The sequence below is a fragment of the Symphalangus syndactylus genome, chromosome 8 (genome assembly GCF_028878055.3).
Source record: "Symphalangus syndactylus isolate Jambi chromosome 8, NHGRI_mSymSyn1-v2.1_pri, whole genome shotgun sequence".
NCBI lineage: Eukaryota > Metazoa > Chordata > Mammalia > Primates > Hylobatidae > Symphalangus > Symphalangus syndactylus.
In genome coordinates, this window is record NC_072430.2 from 114,447,591 (window position 1) to 114,463,909 (window position 16,319).

The 16,319-nt window shown below is 38.8% G+C and overlaps 1 protein-coding gene across 14 annotated transcripts in view; it reads left to right on the top strand.

Annotated features, from left to right (window-relative positions):
• UNC80 (unc-80 homolog, NALCN channel complex subunit) overlaps positions 1 to 16,319 on the top strand; it is a 228,521-nt gene that overhangs the window by 129,402 nt on the left and 82,800 nt on the right. For all 14 annotated transcript variants that reach the window (XM_055290458.2, XM_063645667.1, XM_055290465.2 and 11 more), the window contains 3 exons: positions 5,915 to 6,115; positions 13,735 to 13,842; positions 14,998 to 15,136. In XM_055290458.2, coding sequence (XP_055146433.1) covers positions 5,915 to 6,115; positions 13,735 to 13,842; positions 14,998 to 15,136 — 448 coding nt within the window. The remainder of the gene's footprint in view (positions 1 to 5,914; positions 6,116 to 13,734; positions 13,843 to 14,997; positions 15,137 to 16,319) is intronic.

Here is a 16,319-nt window from a genome sequence, read left to right on the forward strand (position 1 = left end):
CCTTTGTAGGAACGTGGATGAAACTGGAAACCATCATTCTCAGTAAACTATCGCAAGGACAAAAAACCAAACACCGCATGTTCTCACTCATAGATGGGAATTGAACAATGAGAACTCATGGACACAGGAAGGGGAACATCACACTCCGGGGACTGTTGTGGAGTGGGGGGAGGGGGGAGGGACAGCATTAGGAGATACACCTAATGCTAAATGAGGAGTTAATGGGTGCAGCAAAACAACATGGCACATGGATACATATGTAACAAACTGGCACATTGTGCACATGTACCCTAAAACCTGAAGTATAATAATATAAAAAAAAAAAATTACGGAGGTGCAGTGGTAGATAAATGTCATTATACATTTGTTAAAATTAATAGAATGTACAAAGCAAAGCATGGACCGCAATGTAAACTGTTGACTTTGGGTGATAATGGTGTGTCAATATAAGTTCATTGATTGTAATAAGTGTACCACTGTGAGGCAAGATGTTGATAGTAGGAGAGGTTGTCATGTATGCAGACAGTGTATATGTGGGAACTCTGTGTACTTTCTGCTCAATTGTAATGTGAAGCCAAAACTGCTCTGAAACATAAAGTTTATTAATTTAAAGAAAGCACCGAGGCTCTGGTTGATGTCTTCTCCTTCCAGAGAGGATTCACTCTGTCCTCTGGCAGACAACAAAGAAGCAGATCACCTCACTCCAGTCAGGGACTATACTAGCTGGACTTGGACTATTTCTAGCCTATCCTTCCACACACCGTACACACACCTTTCGATATGAAGATGTCCAAGACTCCCAGTGAGAGTCTGGGGTATGTTACAGGGCCTCTCATTCTTGATGAGTCACGAACTACAATTTGTGTTTCCCCATCACAATGAAATTGCCAACATCTCTACTCTATTCGTCAGCTGGTCTTTGCTTCTCTTTTTAGCTACTCAATCAGCCAGTGCCTAGAAGGGAAAACTGTCACCCAGTGTCAGTCTGACTTATTTGGACCTCATTTCTCCACAGGATCTAGACTATTCAGTTTCTCCCTTCTTTGGTAATTCCAAATTCTAATTTTTACCTCCTAGCCCCCATGAGATTGCCTAAGGCTCTGCCTAGCTTCTTGGCCAGTTATGCCTAAGATGCAGCAAATGTCTCAAGGAGAAATGTGGTGTGTCCTCCCATTGTCCTCACCTCAGCGAACATCCTTTCTCTCCACATCATACCCTTCATCCTGACTGCCTCACTGTCTTATGCATTCAAATATGTATATTTATGTATCATGTCTGTGCGTATACAGGCATACCTCATTTTATGGTACTTCACTCTACTGTGCTTTGCAGATATCGCATTTTTTACAGACTATAGGTTTGTGGCAATCCTGCATTGAGCAAGTCTGTTGGTGCTGTTTTTCTAATAGCATGTCCTTACTTTGTGCCTCTGTGGCACATTTTGGTAGTTCTCACAATATTTCAGGCTTTTTCTTGATTATCATTTTTTATGGTGACCTGTGATCAGTGATCCTTGATGATATTATTGTCACTGTTTTGGGACACCGTGAACCACACCCATATTAATGTTGAACTTAATCAATAAATGTGTGTGTTCTCATTGCCCCATGGACCAGCTGCTGCTTGTCTCTCTCCCTCTTCTAGGGCCTCCCTATTCCCTGAGACACAGCAATATTGAAATTAGACCGATTAATAACCCTACGATGGCCTCTAAGTGTTCAAGTGAAGGAAGAGTTGTATATCTCTCACTTTAAATCAAATGCTATAAATGATTAAGTTTAGTGAAGAAGATATGTTGAAAGCCAAGATGCACTGAAAGTTAGGCCTCTTGTACCAAACAGGCAAGTCGTGATTTCAAAGGAAGAGTTCTTGAAGGAAATCAAAAGTGCTACTCCAGTGAACACACGAACAATAAGAAAGTGAAACAGTGTAATTGCTAATATGGAGAAAGTTTTAGTGGTCTGGACAGAAGATCAAACCAGCCACAATATTCTCTTAAACCCAAAGCCCAATTCACAGAAAGGTTTTAACTCTTTTCAGTTCTGTGAGGGATGAGAAAGGTGAAGAAACTGTGTAAGAAAAGTCTCAAGTTAGCAGAGGTTGCTTCATGAGTTTGAAACAAACAAGCCATCTCCATAACATAAAAGCGCAAGGTGAAGCAGCAAGTACTGATGTAGAAGTTGCAGCAAGTTATCCAGAAGATCTAGCCAGGATCATTGATGTAGGTGGCTGTACTATAAAACGATTTTTAATGTAGAAGAGCCTTTTGGTAGAAGAAGATGCCATCTGGGACTTTCGTAGCTAGAGAGAAGTCAATACCTGGCTTCAAAACTTAAAAGAACAGGCTGATTCTCTTGTTAGGGGTTAATGCATCTGGCAGCTTGAAGTTTCAGTCAGTGCTCATTTGCCATTCTGAAATTCTAGAGCCCTTAAGAATTATGCTAAATTTACTCTTCCTGAGCTCTATAAATGGAAAAATAAAGCCTGGATGACAGCCCATCTGTTTCACAGCATGGTTTCCTGAGTATGTTAAGTCCACTGTTGAGATCTACTGTTCAGGAAAAAAAAAAAAATTTCTTTCAAAAGATTGCTGCTTATTGACAATGTGGCTGGTCACTCAAGAGCTCTGATGGAAGTGTGCAAGAAGATTAATGTTTTCATGCCTGCTAACGCAGCATCCATTCTGCAGCCCACAGATCAAGCAGTAATTTTGACTTTCAAGTCTTATGATTTAAGAAGTTCATTTTGTGGCCAGGTGTAGTGGTTCACACCTATAATCCCAGCACTTTGGGAGGCCAAGACTGGCGGATCACGAGGTCAGGAGATCAAGACCATCCTGGCTAACACGGTGAAACCCCGTCTCTACTAAAAATAAAAAACAAAATTAGCTGGGCGTGGTGACAGGCGCCTGTAGTCCCAGCTACTAGAGAGGCCGAGGCTGGAGAATGGCGTGAACCTGGGAGGCGGAGCTTGCAGTGAGCCGAGATCGTGCTACTGCACTCCAGCCTGGGCAACAGAGTGAGACTCTGTCTCAAAAAAAAAAAAAAGTACATTTTGCAGGGGTATAGCTGCCACCACAGACAGTGATAGGGATTCCTGTGATGGATCTTGGCAAAGTAGATTGAAAGCTTCTGGAAATGACTCACCATTCTAGATGTCATTAAGAACATTTGTGGGCCGGGCGTGGTGGCTCACGCTTGTAATCCCAGCACTTTGGGAGGCCGAGGCGGGTGGATCACGAGGTCAGGAGATCGAGACCACAGTGAAACCCCGTCTCTACTAAAAATACAAAAAATTAGCCGGCGTGGTGGCGGGCGCCTGTAGTCCCAGCTACTCGGAGAGGCTGAGGCAGGAGAATGGCGTGAACCCGGGAGGCGGAGCTTGCAGTGAGCTGAGATTGCGCCACTGCACTCCAGCCTGGGCGACAGAGCAAGACTCCGTCTCAAGAAAAAAAAAAAAAGAACATTTGTGATTCACAAGAGGAGATCAAATATCAATATTAACAGGAGTTTGGAAGTAGTCGATGCCAACCCTAATGGATAACTTTGAGGAACTCAAGACTTCAGTGGAGGAAGTAACTGCAGATAAGGTGGAACTAGCAAGAGAACTAGAATTAGAAGTGGAGCCTGAAGATGTGACTAAATTGCTGCAATCTCATGATAAAACTTGAATGGGTGAGGAAGTACCTCTATGGATGAGCAAAGAAAGTAATTTCTTGAGATGGAATCTACTCCTGGTAAAGATGCTATGAACGTTATTGCAATGACAACAGATAATTTGGAATATTACATAAACTAAGTTGATAAGGCAGCAGCAGAGTTGTAGAGGGTTGATCGCAATTTTGAAAGAAGTTCTACTGTGAGTAAAATGCTATCAAACAGTATCACACGCTAGAGAAAAACCTTTCATGAAAAGAACAATTAATGGGCCAAACTTCTTCATTGTCTAATTTAAGAAATTGCCACAGCCACCCCAACTTTCAGCAACCACTTCTCTCTCTCATCAGTCAGCAGCCCTCAATATCAAGACCCTGCACCAGCAAAAAAAAAAAATTATAACTTGCCAAAGGCTCAGGTGATTGTTAGCATATTTCAGCAATAAAGCATTTTTAATTAAGGTATGTACATTGGTTTTTTAGACATGATGCTATTGCACACCTAATTGACTATGGTATAGTGTAAACATGATTTTTATATGCACTGGGAAATAGAAAAAGTTGTGTGACTCACTTAAGTGCAACATTTGCTTTATTGTGGTGGTCTGGAACTGAACTCGCAATATCTCCAAGGTATGCCTGTATACACATGTGTGTGTGTGTGTGTGTGTGTATGTGTATAGTCATCCCTTGGTATCCATGGGGATTGGTTCCAGGGCCTCCCATGAATACCAGGATACACAGAGAAGCAAGCCCCTGATATAAAATGGTATAGTATTTGCACATAAACTATGCACATCCTCCCACATACTCGAAATCATCTCCAGATTACTTATAATACCTAATACAATGTAAATTCCATATAAGTAGTTATTATACTGTATTGATAATGATTCCCAAAAATGTCTGTGCATATTTAGTAAAAACACAATTTTGGGGGGGATATTTTTGAATATTTTTAATCTGCAGTTGGTTGAATCCACGGATACAGAAACCATGGATATGGAGAGCTGACTCGTGTGTGTGCGTGTGTATATACAATATATATATTATATTTATGTGTGTGTGTGTGTGTGTGGACAGTGTGGACTCCCTGCAGGAAATTGTGTATATATATTTTTATATATACATTATATATATATATATGTTATATATATGTGTATATATATACATGGTTAGAGGGGGAATGTGTTAATTTTCTAGTGCTGCATACAAATTACCACAAACTTAGTGGCTTAAAACAATACACATTTATTATCTTATAGTTTTTATGGGTCAGGAATTCTGGCACAGCTTAGCTAGGTCCTCTCCTTTAGGATCTCTCACATGGCTGCAATCAACATATTGGCCTTGCCCACATCATCTTGCTTTGTGCCCTCTTTGTGTTCAATATGGCACACAGTCCCTCACTGGTTAGTTGTCAAGGTGGGAACTATTATAGTTTCATGAAGGGTGGAAGCATTCAGAAGATACTCTACACACTATTGACTGACCTTGTGGCTCTGCATATGCTATTGCCTTTTAAGGAAAGCTCCTTAAGAAGTTCCAAATGCAAGGGCCTTTATTCCTTATATTAAAATAACCATATCCTTTAAATCAAATGAGTTCCCTTCTGTAATTTTAATGGGAGAATTATAGGAGATGTGAGGATTTGATTTGGATTTAGCTACAAGAGAAGAGCTAGAATGTTCTAAAAGCCAGATGAAAAATATCACTTTGCAGAGAGTGGAAATGAGACTATACAGTAAGGTTCCAGTTCTAGTTGAAGATTATTGGCCAGAGGAGAAGAAGTGGAAATGTTTTCAAGTCCTACATGGGTAGGCTGGCATTAAAGGTGTCCCACAGCTGTCAAAGGTCAGCCAGATCCTCTGGGACAGAATTTCTCACCAGTCTGTGCCCTTCCATCTGGTTCCTTCCCCAACATAAGAGCTGGAAAAAAATTTAGTTTTAAGTTCAGAATCTCCATTTGAGAATATTTGGAAACCATACACTCCACAATAATTGTTTTAAGTTTTTGAAGACCTGTTAACCTTTTAATGTTTCAAAGAGATCCTTCTATCAAGTATGAATGGAGGGAGAACAAAAGGCCAAGTGGATAAAGAACCCTTTGTTCTCCTTTGGGAATTATTGGATCATTGCAATTTCAAGACACATCCAGGGAAGCTGACATTCTGACTTCCCATCTTCCACCCCATAGATATGTTCAGTTTATCTGTACCCTGGTTGCCTGGCTGAGTCTCAGGAATGTTTGTATTCCAGGTGATGATCTTGCTGTGCAATCAGCAGAGTTTCATCTGCACTCACGTTGACTACTGCCATCCCCACTGCTACCTGCACCACAGCCGCTCCTGTGCCCGACTGGTCAGAGCCATCAAGCTACTCTATGGAGACAGTGTGGACTCCCTGAGGGAAAGCAGCAACATCAGCAATGTGGCTCTCCGGGGCAAGAAACAGAAAGAAGTAAGTAAACGACCATTGAATGATATTCCAATACTAGGAACATGGTGTCCTAACAATTTCTTCTCTGGAAATAAGAATTTTCAAGCAAATGCAATTGTAACAATCAGGTCTGTGTGCATCTAAATAAAAGCAGAAGAGATGTACAAGAAAGACAAATGTTTTGTCTTCTTGTCCATGAGTAAACGTGGAATCTTTCTTCAGGTTTTGTCTTATTCTGTAAATAAATATGAATGCATAGGGATGATGATGATGATGATGAATACGTTATTGTGGTAGGCAGAATAATGCCTCTCCCACAAAGACATTCACGTCCTAATCTCTGGAAATTGTGAATATCTTCACATGGCAGAAGAGATTTTGCAGATGTGATTGAAAATTTTACAATGGGCAGAGTGTCCTAAATTATCCAGCTGTGCTTGATGTCATCATAAGGGTCCTTATAAGTGGAAAAAGGAGTCAGGAGGGTCAGAGGCAGAGAAGGAAATGTCGTGAGAAAAGCAGAGGTCAGTGTGATGCAGGGCCATGAGCCAAGAAATGCTGGCAGCCTCTAGAAGCTAGAAAAGACAAGGAAATGGATTATCTCCTAGAGCCTTCAGAAGCAACCACAGCCCTGCCAATCCATTTTAGACCTCTGACCTCCAGAATTGTAAAATAATAAATTTGTGTCATGTTAAGCTCTGAAGGTTCTGGTCTCTTGTTACAGCAGCAACAGGAAACTAATACAACTATGTACTAAAAAACATGCATAAATGGGCCCACTGTCCACAGCCAAGTAAAAGAGTCATCTAGGTCAAATCAGACTAAAGGAAATTGCTTCAAGAAACTATTACATTTTTCAAGTATTCAGCTGCCGTTTTCTGAAAACTACCCTGAGCAGCTGAGCTGGCAGGAGATGAAGACAGTGACCAGGGCTGCTGTGCTCCTGCCAGGGAAGGCCTGAATTTTCCACCTGCCCCTGAACAGGCATCACAGCCAAGATGCCTGACTGAATGTTGTGGCTGCCCCTGCAGCTGCTTTTCCTAAGTGGTTTTGCAAAGAGATTTTTATATAACACCTATTCATTTCAACAGGCATTTATTATGTGTCCTCTGTTGGCACAATATTAGGCTAGATATTCTGTTAAGAAAAAAAAAAACTAGAAGCAGAAAATCTTTCTAAGGAATTTGCAAACCAGGTTTGGGCTGGGGAAGGGGTATATATTATTGCTTAATAATATATACATCAAACAATGAGAGAATATGAGCAATAACAACAAAAATCCACAGTTGAGTCGTGTAGCAATTTGTTATACCTTCGTGCTCACAAAGGGATTTTTTTAATTACAACTTTTTTATTATGAAAGAAATACATGTTCATTGAAGAAATTTTTAATAATACAAAATATTCTTTTAAAATTACATATCTGATATACCTCATAAGTGTGCAAGTTCATCCTATGGGGTATGATCTTTTAGTATTTTTTCTAAATGTATGTGTGAGGGTATAAAGTAAGTACATTTCATTGACAAGTGCCTTTTGATTCTTAAAAACCATTGCAAGAGTTATTTTATCCCCATTTTACAGGTTTTTCAACTGTGGGGGCTCAGAAAGTTGGGATTATCCAAGTTTATATCTATAATGTATTTAGCTAGACTTTAACCTTAGAAATATGGAACATCAGAGTCAGGGCTTTTTAAATTAGACTGTCTTGCATTTCATGTTATGCAAATAATACAAATTCTGAGGGGAATGAAGGTGGAGAATAGAACAATGTGGGGTACAAATAAACTACTAAATAATGACATAAAAAGAAAAAAAATAAATATGTTTGTGTGTGCATACATGTATATGTATATACATTGTATATATATTTCAAATATAAATGACACTGCATTTAAAGAAAATCTCTATTTTTATTTATGTAAATTCTTTCTTACTATAAAAACTCCCTTAGCTTTAGGTTAAAACCATATATGTTGAAAGTTTCAAAAATATGTGACCCTGAATTATTGATTATTGTTCTCCATACACACTTCAGAATTTCTTACTGCTATATTTTTTGCTGGCACTGGGCCTCTAATCTAGCATAGCCCAACCCAAACATTCTTTAAGATCCAACTTAAATGCCATCTCCTCCATGAAACTTTTTTGATTCTTCAAGTGTTAAGCACAGGGCCTACTGCAGATGGACACTAAATGTTATTTTCCTTACTTCCTTCTTCAACTAAATTATAATGGTATTTTACTCATGTTTTCTCATTCTTCTTTCAATCATCCATCCATCCATCCAGGCAGCCAGCCATTCATCTATTCAACAGACTTTTAAAGAACCTGTGGACCATGCTGAGCCCATACTTTGCGCTAGGTACAATAATGGGCAAAAAAAAAAAAAACACAGTTTGTACCCTCATATACTGCACATAATCTAGTGTAAGACAGATATTGATCAAATAAACCTCCCAAATTGATGTAAAATTACATCTGCAGTAAGTGAAATAATGGAGAGCTACACCGTGCTAAGAGAGCTTATGAATGAGGCTTTGGTCTTGTAGGGGAAAATAAAAGACAGCCTTTCCAATAAAGTGACAGGTGAGCTCTGACTAAAGGATGCATAGATGTTAATTGGATACAGATTTGCCAGCCAGCGAGAAGAGGTGAGTATGAAGGGCCATGGCTGGAGCACAGAGGACTGTGGTGCGTGATGAAGCTGCACAGGCAGCTTGAGACCAGACCATGTGGGACCATGGGAAGGCTTTCATTTTATCCTGTGAGCAGTGTCATGTTCTTGCACTTAATTATAAGCTTTTTGAGAACTGAGGAAGTCTTTCACATTTTGTATCCTGCATGATAACCTAACAGAGTACTCACTTATATAATAGTAGAGCTTAATATTAAGTGAGTGAGTAGAGCTGTAGTCCTAGGGTGTTTCATGAGTGCCCTCCACTCTGCCTCAACCAGGCCTCTGGCCTGAAGCAGTAGAAAAGGCTTACCAACCTTCTGCTATTGCTTACATTTCTGAAAAGAAAAGGGAAAGTAAAGAATGAATAAGTGCTTCTAACTTTAACATATTGAAATTAGTCATTCAGGTAGAGAGCTGAAAAGATGAATTGACTCCTCTGTGATAAACATTTTATTTCCAAAATGCTAGCCTCCTCCACAAGCTCTTTGCTTTCTCTCATGATACTTTTCATTTGCCTGTTGTGAATCTGCCAGATAAACGAACAATGCCCACATTTCCAGATGAAAAATGAAAACAGAGTAGGCAATAAAGCAAGAGTAAAAGCAGTATTCTGATTAGAATTGTGTCTTATGAGCAATTGATATTCCATTCCTGTTTTCTTTTTAATTGGTTTTTTATGGCAGAGTATATTTGTGGCAGCTAGTACATTTTGTAACCCATCTAATTCTGATCAATTTGCTAATCTACATTTCAATGCTCAGGGACTCACTGTACAATCTGTTAGTCTATTTTAGTGTGCTTCCAAACTTGAGGGTTTTTAAAAAATAAACTGTCATTCTACATGTATATATCACCTTTACCAAAGAATTCTGAGATTTTTCCTCTGTGTCTGTACTTTGTCCAAAGCTATGTTATAAATAGGATAAATGTTTAATTAATGCTTGTTAATTTAAAAAGGAGCAGATTAAATTTTTTCCTCTTTCAACCAAAAAGGAGAGGGGAACAAATTGTGATACATGCTCAAAAAAATAAAGGACACAGTGTGGGTAAATTCCATAAAGCAAATTCCAGTGCAAATGTCAAGAGGTCAACTGACTTCCTGCAGAACCAACATTGTTCCTAAAGCTATCTATGAACAACATTATTTTAAGGCCAAGACCAGGCCCTGGATCTTAATTTCATGGGCCAGGATGACTGTCCACTATAACTTACATAATTCATGTATTAAAGGTGTATAAGGCATGAAGAGTCTATCTAGGTTACCTTTTGAGAAATACTGCATTTCTGTTGGCATAAACTTCTTCCCAGAAACGTGAGGAAATCCCTTTCTCAGAGAGCCAGTAGGCTGACTTCAATTTCCCCAAATTTTAAACACCTTGTTATAGTGTTACAATTATTATAGAATTAAAAAAAGAAGAAGAAATATATAAATACCTTGTTATTTCCACACTGAGTCCTCCTTCATGCATGAATTTGCTTTTCTATTTATCTTGACTTTTCATTCGTTTACTTGTTTGTCATCTGTCTTTCCTACACTTCTCTAGGAGTGCAGGCACCTACTCCAGAAGTTAGTCTAGTTTCTGGCTTATGGTTAACTCAAAAAATATTCTTGAATTATTCAATGAATAGGCAAAATTTTACTTAAAACCATTATTATTCCTCTCTAGTCAATAATCTTTTGTTGTAAGGAACAGAAGATTGAACTTGTTCAAACAATTAGGGAGATTCTTCAAAGGATACAGTAGAATCTCATGAAACTGGGGACAGGAAAAGAAACAGCTAAACCTCAGGGGAATGAGAACCAAAGCTGCTGTCCATTTCAGGATGAACATAGTCTTTTATCTCTGCTTCTTTCTGAATCATCTCCATCTGTACAAACATTCTATCCCCTGGCCAGCTCCTGTTACTGTATTCATCTTGTACAGAGACTGAAAATTTCAAGATGGCATCATTATTTTTCTGCACAGCAACCATCACTAAATGATTCAGACTCTCTTTCTCTTAATTCCCTAGGACAAGAATTTGAGGGGGCCATCTCCTCCTCTTTTGGGCCAAACACCACAAGTGATAAATCCTTAGCCAGTCAAAAAATTGGTTTTGCATTGGTAATCTAATCAAAAGTGGTCAGGATGCCGAGAGGAGTCACAGAGTCAACTAGGATGGATTTTTCTAAGACATATGCATAGGAAAAAATATCATTGGTCCAAGTTCTACCCTATCCCATAGCAGGGATTCCCAAGTATCCCTGACAGAGCATGAGGCTGCATAACTGCCTCCCATTGAACACAGCTCCCTCTGTAGAACCACCTCAACAATGACTGAGTAGAGGAATTAATCACTAATTTATCAATACCAAAGGACAGAATTTATCAGTAATCTCTATTTATCACTAATAGAGGCATCTACTAGTGGTGCTTTGAAGAGTTTGAGATTTCACTGAACTGCAAGATATACATAGTGGTTGAAATTACACATCAAGCAGGGAACTGTAGAGAAACTCAAGACTAGCAACCCAAGACCAAAGGACAGAATTTATCACTGTTGTTTCCAGAATTTATCACTATTCTGTCCTTTGGTCTTGGGTTGCTAGTCTTGAGTTTCTCTACAGATCCCTGCTTGATGTGTCATTTCAACCACTAGGTGCATCTTGTAGTCCAGTGAAATCTATAACTCTTCAAAGGACCACTAGTAGATGCCTTTGGAGCTAGTCTCCTGCTCCTTCCAGTAGTCTGAGTTAGGAGTCACACCAGTAGAGGGACTTTAAGACCTTTACAAGAGTGTACCCAAACCCATCACACATATACCCCCATCTCTGTGATATCTATCTTCTAATCAAGTCATTAAAAAAGAGTTACTAGCTTATCACCTTGATGTGAAAGCCCTTCCAGCTTCCTTCCTTTTCCACTAAAACAAGCACCCTAAGTATCATGAGGCCAGCAGAACCCACCATGCTTCCTAAGGCAACATGGTAGGATATTAAATATTTGAGGAGCTTGACTTATACTTTCTGTTCCTGGTAGGCAGAAACACAGAGTATCAGGGACAAATATAGATGCTCACCTTTTTTTTTTTTTTTTTTTTTTTTTTTTGGTGTGTTGAGTATTTTCCTGTATCTGCCTGGTTAAAATTCCTGTAATTTAATCAAGAAGTGTTGTTCAAAAGAATTCCTGGAGAAAAAATGTCCAACCAAAAGAGAAAGTGGTAAAATATTTGCAAAATTTAAGAATCATATTTTTAAATAATTGTAATGGAAAAATACTCTTTATGAAATCATAGTAAAATGAATCATTTGAAATTGTGTGCCACACATAGCATCATCACCGTTGTGCTAAGATGCATGGGGGAAAAGGCTGAAAGGAACCTAATAATGGCTATCATTGAGTTGGGGATTGTATTAGTCTGTTCTCATGCTGCTATGAAGAAATACCCTAGACTGGGTAATTTATAAAGGAAAGAGGCTTAATTGACTCACAGTTCCTCATGGCTAGGAAGGCCTTGGGAAACTTACAATCATGGTGGAAGGCAGCCCTTCACAGGGTGGCAGGAGAGAGAATGAGTGCAAGTAGGGGTACATTTATTATTTTATAAATATAAATAATAAAACAGAGAGGTGCCCGTTTTTAGTATCTTGACTCTTTTGCAAGGGTCAGATACACCTCTACATTAATATGGAAAACTATTACTATATATGATTTTAGAACAGTTTTCAAATTATATAAAATGGGCATGTTATTTATGCTATATATGGCTTTCACATTCACAGGGGAGAAAAGCAAAGCAATAGTTATCTTCCCAAATAATATGTGTTCCCACATATGCACCTCCATGATTTTTTCTTTAGAATGCACAGCAAGAGCCCTGATTCACTTGTTTTCAAGTAGGTTCATTTTAAAAGTTGGTTCTATACTCGTCACATAATAGCTGCATTTTCTTGGGTCTTTTTGTCAGAGTTTTGAAAGACTTTCTTGGAATATCCATGCACTTTTAGATTTGCCTTTTCTTTCAAAATGTCTTTATCTGTAACACTATGAAGCTCTGTTCAAAAATTCTTAAGAAGTTCAGTTTTTTTTCCCTTGGCTAGAGGGAGAAAGTGTTTCACTGACATGGCACTGGAAAAACAAATGAGCATTTATTCTGTGTGAGGAGAACGATTCCCTCTTTGCACAGCCTGGAGTGCAAAAATAGGAAGAATCAGGACTCTGGATAAATAAGCCTGCCTTCATTAGGTTCAATCCTTCTCCCAGCTGCATTGTTCAGTCCATCCCTTGGCATTTAAGGAGTTAGAGGAAGAAATTGTCTTATTCATCCTTACGTAGATGAATCACCTGGTTGAGGAGACAATTTTTAAGAAGAGCTGCTGTCTCTTACAGAAGAGTATGGTTTTTGAAAAGAAATCATTTTGCCTGTACAACTCAGTCCTTGATAATGGATACTATGAGCTCATGCTTCCTTGACGAGTCCTGTATTTGACCTTTAACTTCCTAACACTTCTCTTGAAATGTTTTCTCTCCTTTATGACCAAGTCGTGCAACTTGCAGCATCCAACCCTATGAAGGGACTATTGGATAGAGTGGATTTTATCTGACTAAATATTTTAAAAGATTTGTGTTTTCTAACTGCTTGATGAAATATAATTAGCCCTGAAATGGAAATGGGGAAATCCTTGTCCTTTCCTTTTTCTGCTAATAACTAGCTTTGCAACTCAGTCAAGTTCCTCCACCTCTCCGGATCCCAGTTTCCTCAAAGGTCAAAGAGGAATTCATTACTCAATATCTCTAAGCTAATTTTTAATTATAAAATTAACTGCTTTTATAAATTTTAGAAAATGTGGACCCACAAAAAGGCCTTTAATTATCCCTTCCACTAGAAGATGGTTGCCTGGAGAATTGCGGGGACATATAGCACTGTTGGGTTTTTAGAAAACACACCACTCTTCATTACATATCCCTGTTCTTTTCAGTGCTCAGATAAGTCGTGCCTGAGGACACCTTCTCTAAAGAAGAGAGTTTCAGATGCCAATCTGGAAGGAAAAAAAGATTCCGGAATGCTGAAGTACATCAGACTTCAGGTATTGGTAGCTGGATCAGAAGGATTCATGGAACTTTTAACAGGGAGGGGACTCCAGACAGCCTATTTACTAATGTTTGGGACATACAACGTCAGTTGGTACAGTGTTGGCATAAAGCCCCTTCAGTTGGTGAGCAAGAGTGCCACCAAGTGTGCAAAGAAAAAAAAAATCTCTTCTTGCTAGATAGCCAGCTTCCACAGACAAGACTTGGGAACTTTGCTTCGAACTACAGCTCTCCCCAATGTCCTCATTGCAGGAGAGCTAACTTCCCACATGTGTATATTCCCACATGTGTGTAACAGTGACACTTATGGGTTTTGGAATGAGACAGTCTGGGTTCATATCCCATGTCTGCTGCTCTGGCCCTGGGACCTTGGGCAAGTTATTTAATTTCTCTTGATCTTAGTCACCTCATTTATAAAATGGGGGTTACAACACTAGACCTGTCCCAAGGACTTATTGCATGGATTAAAGAAAATGGTACATGTACCTATTTATCCAGTGCTTGACACATTGTTATACTGTTATTACAACATAAGTTCTAAATCATTATCTTCTCCCCCAAAAAAAATTGTTCATATTTTTCTGGAATTTGAAATGATGATGACTTGTCTAGAACCTACATTTGTCACCCAAATTGTCAGAAATAATGGATTAAATAGGATTTTGTGGGTTAATCTGGGGCAATAACCACAATGTATTATGTATTTCAAAGGAAAATGCCATGCATGTTCACAATGGACTTTTTCATCAATTACAGGCTGCTTATAGTTTTCGGTGGAAATCTACTATTAGGAAGGAAAACAGGATCCTTTAAAAATCTATGAAGACTTTTAACACAAAGATGTATTTCCTGGGGTTTTTCTTTTCTTGTGGAGTTGTACTCAATCTATAGTTTACTCCTTGGTGGTTGCAAAGCAATTTTGTGGTGAAAACGTCATAAAATTAATGTATTTTTTTCTAATTATGCTTCAGTTATAAGGTATAAAGCTTATCTATCATATGCCATGTCAACTAAATATGCTCCCATTTTAGAAAGCATTTTAAGGTCACTTAAGGCAAGCAGAGAGAGGGGAAGTGGCTTTTAAATTTCAAGAGAAGTGCAGTATTCACTGTCTTAAAAGATTTTAAAACATGATTTCCATCTTTTCCCAGGTGATGAGCTTGTCGCCTGCTCCCTTATCTCTGTTAATCAAGGCAGCACCAATTCTGACAGAGGAGATGTACGGAGACATCCAGCCGGCTGCCTGGGAGCTCCTGCTCAGCATGGATGAGCACATGGCAGGGGCAGCAGGTAAAGAAAGACCACCTGGAACCCTGTGCCTGCTGCCACTGCCATTACTGATCCAAGTGTTTAAATAGGAGAGAAGTGCTTTCATTCTATTTTTGCTCCTAGGTCAAGTTAATGGCAATTGCTATAACTGTAGACTCTAGAGCTGTGTGCTATAGGAAGGTAGACCCAGGGTTTGTGTGCTCCCTTCCAATTTCACCATATGGTCTGCACCAAAGCATATGTCTCTCTCAGGGTGTTACCAAATTATAGAGAATGATTTTCCCCAGATCCTGCACTTTCACTGTATTTCACAAGAAACAAAATTCTTTTTTGTGTCATCTCCTAGATTTAACATGCACCACCATAATTAACTTTATCAAATCTTATGTGAGTAATGTTCTGTGTCCAAAAGGTAATATCAAAGCAAATGTATTAAAATTTAAGTGATTTGTCCAAGGCCACATAGCTAGTTAGTGATAGAGGCAAAATGTGTATTCTTCATTTTTCCACTTTTTGTACAGATCCCTAAATTTGTATGTGGTTATTTTAATTTCAAAATACACGTGATAAAAATTCAAGTAATACAAAATTGTATGAAGTTAAAAGTATTGCCCTCTCTCCTATGGCCCGCCCCCCCTCCCCATACCCCAGCCCCCTTCCCCCTCCCCGCACCGTTCCTTTCCCCAGAGGCAACAATTTTTAAGTTTCTCAGGGATCCTTCTAGGGTAAACTGTGTGTGTGTGTGTGTGTGTGCATATATACACACACACACACACACACACACATATATATGTATGTATATATGTAAGTTATATATTGCATGTTTTGTTTTTCATGCAAATGGGACATACTGTAAGTCCACTTTGAATTTTTTTCATTATATCTAGGAGACTGTTTTTAAATAAAAAACAATCAGTTTATAGTTTTACCTCTTCTCTTTTTAATGGCTACAAAATGTTCCACTGAGTGAATAGACATAATCGTAATTTAAACAAGATCTATTGATGAAAATTTAGGTGGAGTCCAGCCTTTTGCTCTTTTATACCATACTGCAATAAATATATTGGTAAAATATCTTTGTTCACATTAAAGCTTAGGTTTTTGCTTCTCAGAGGGCGCTATAGGAGTTCAGGGAATGGCACACTCCCCGAATGTGGGATAGTCATGGAAACTTCCATGGAAAATATAAACAGGTGGATGGGGC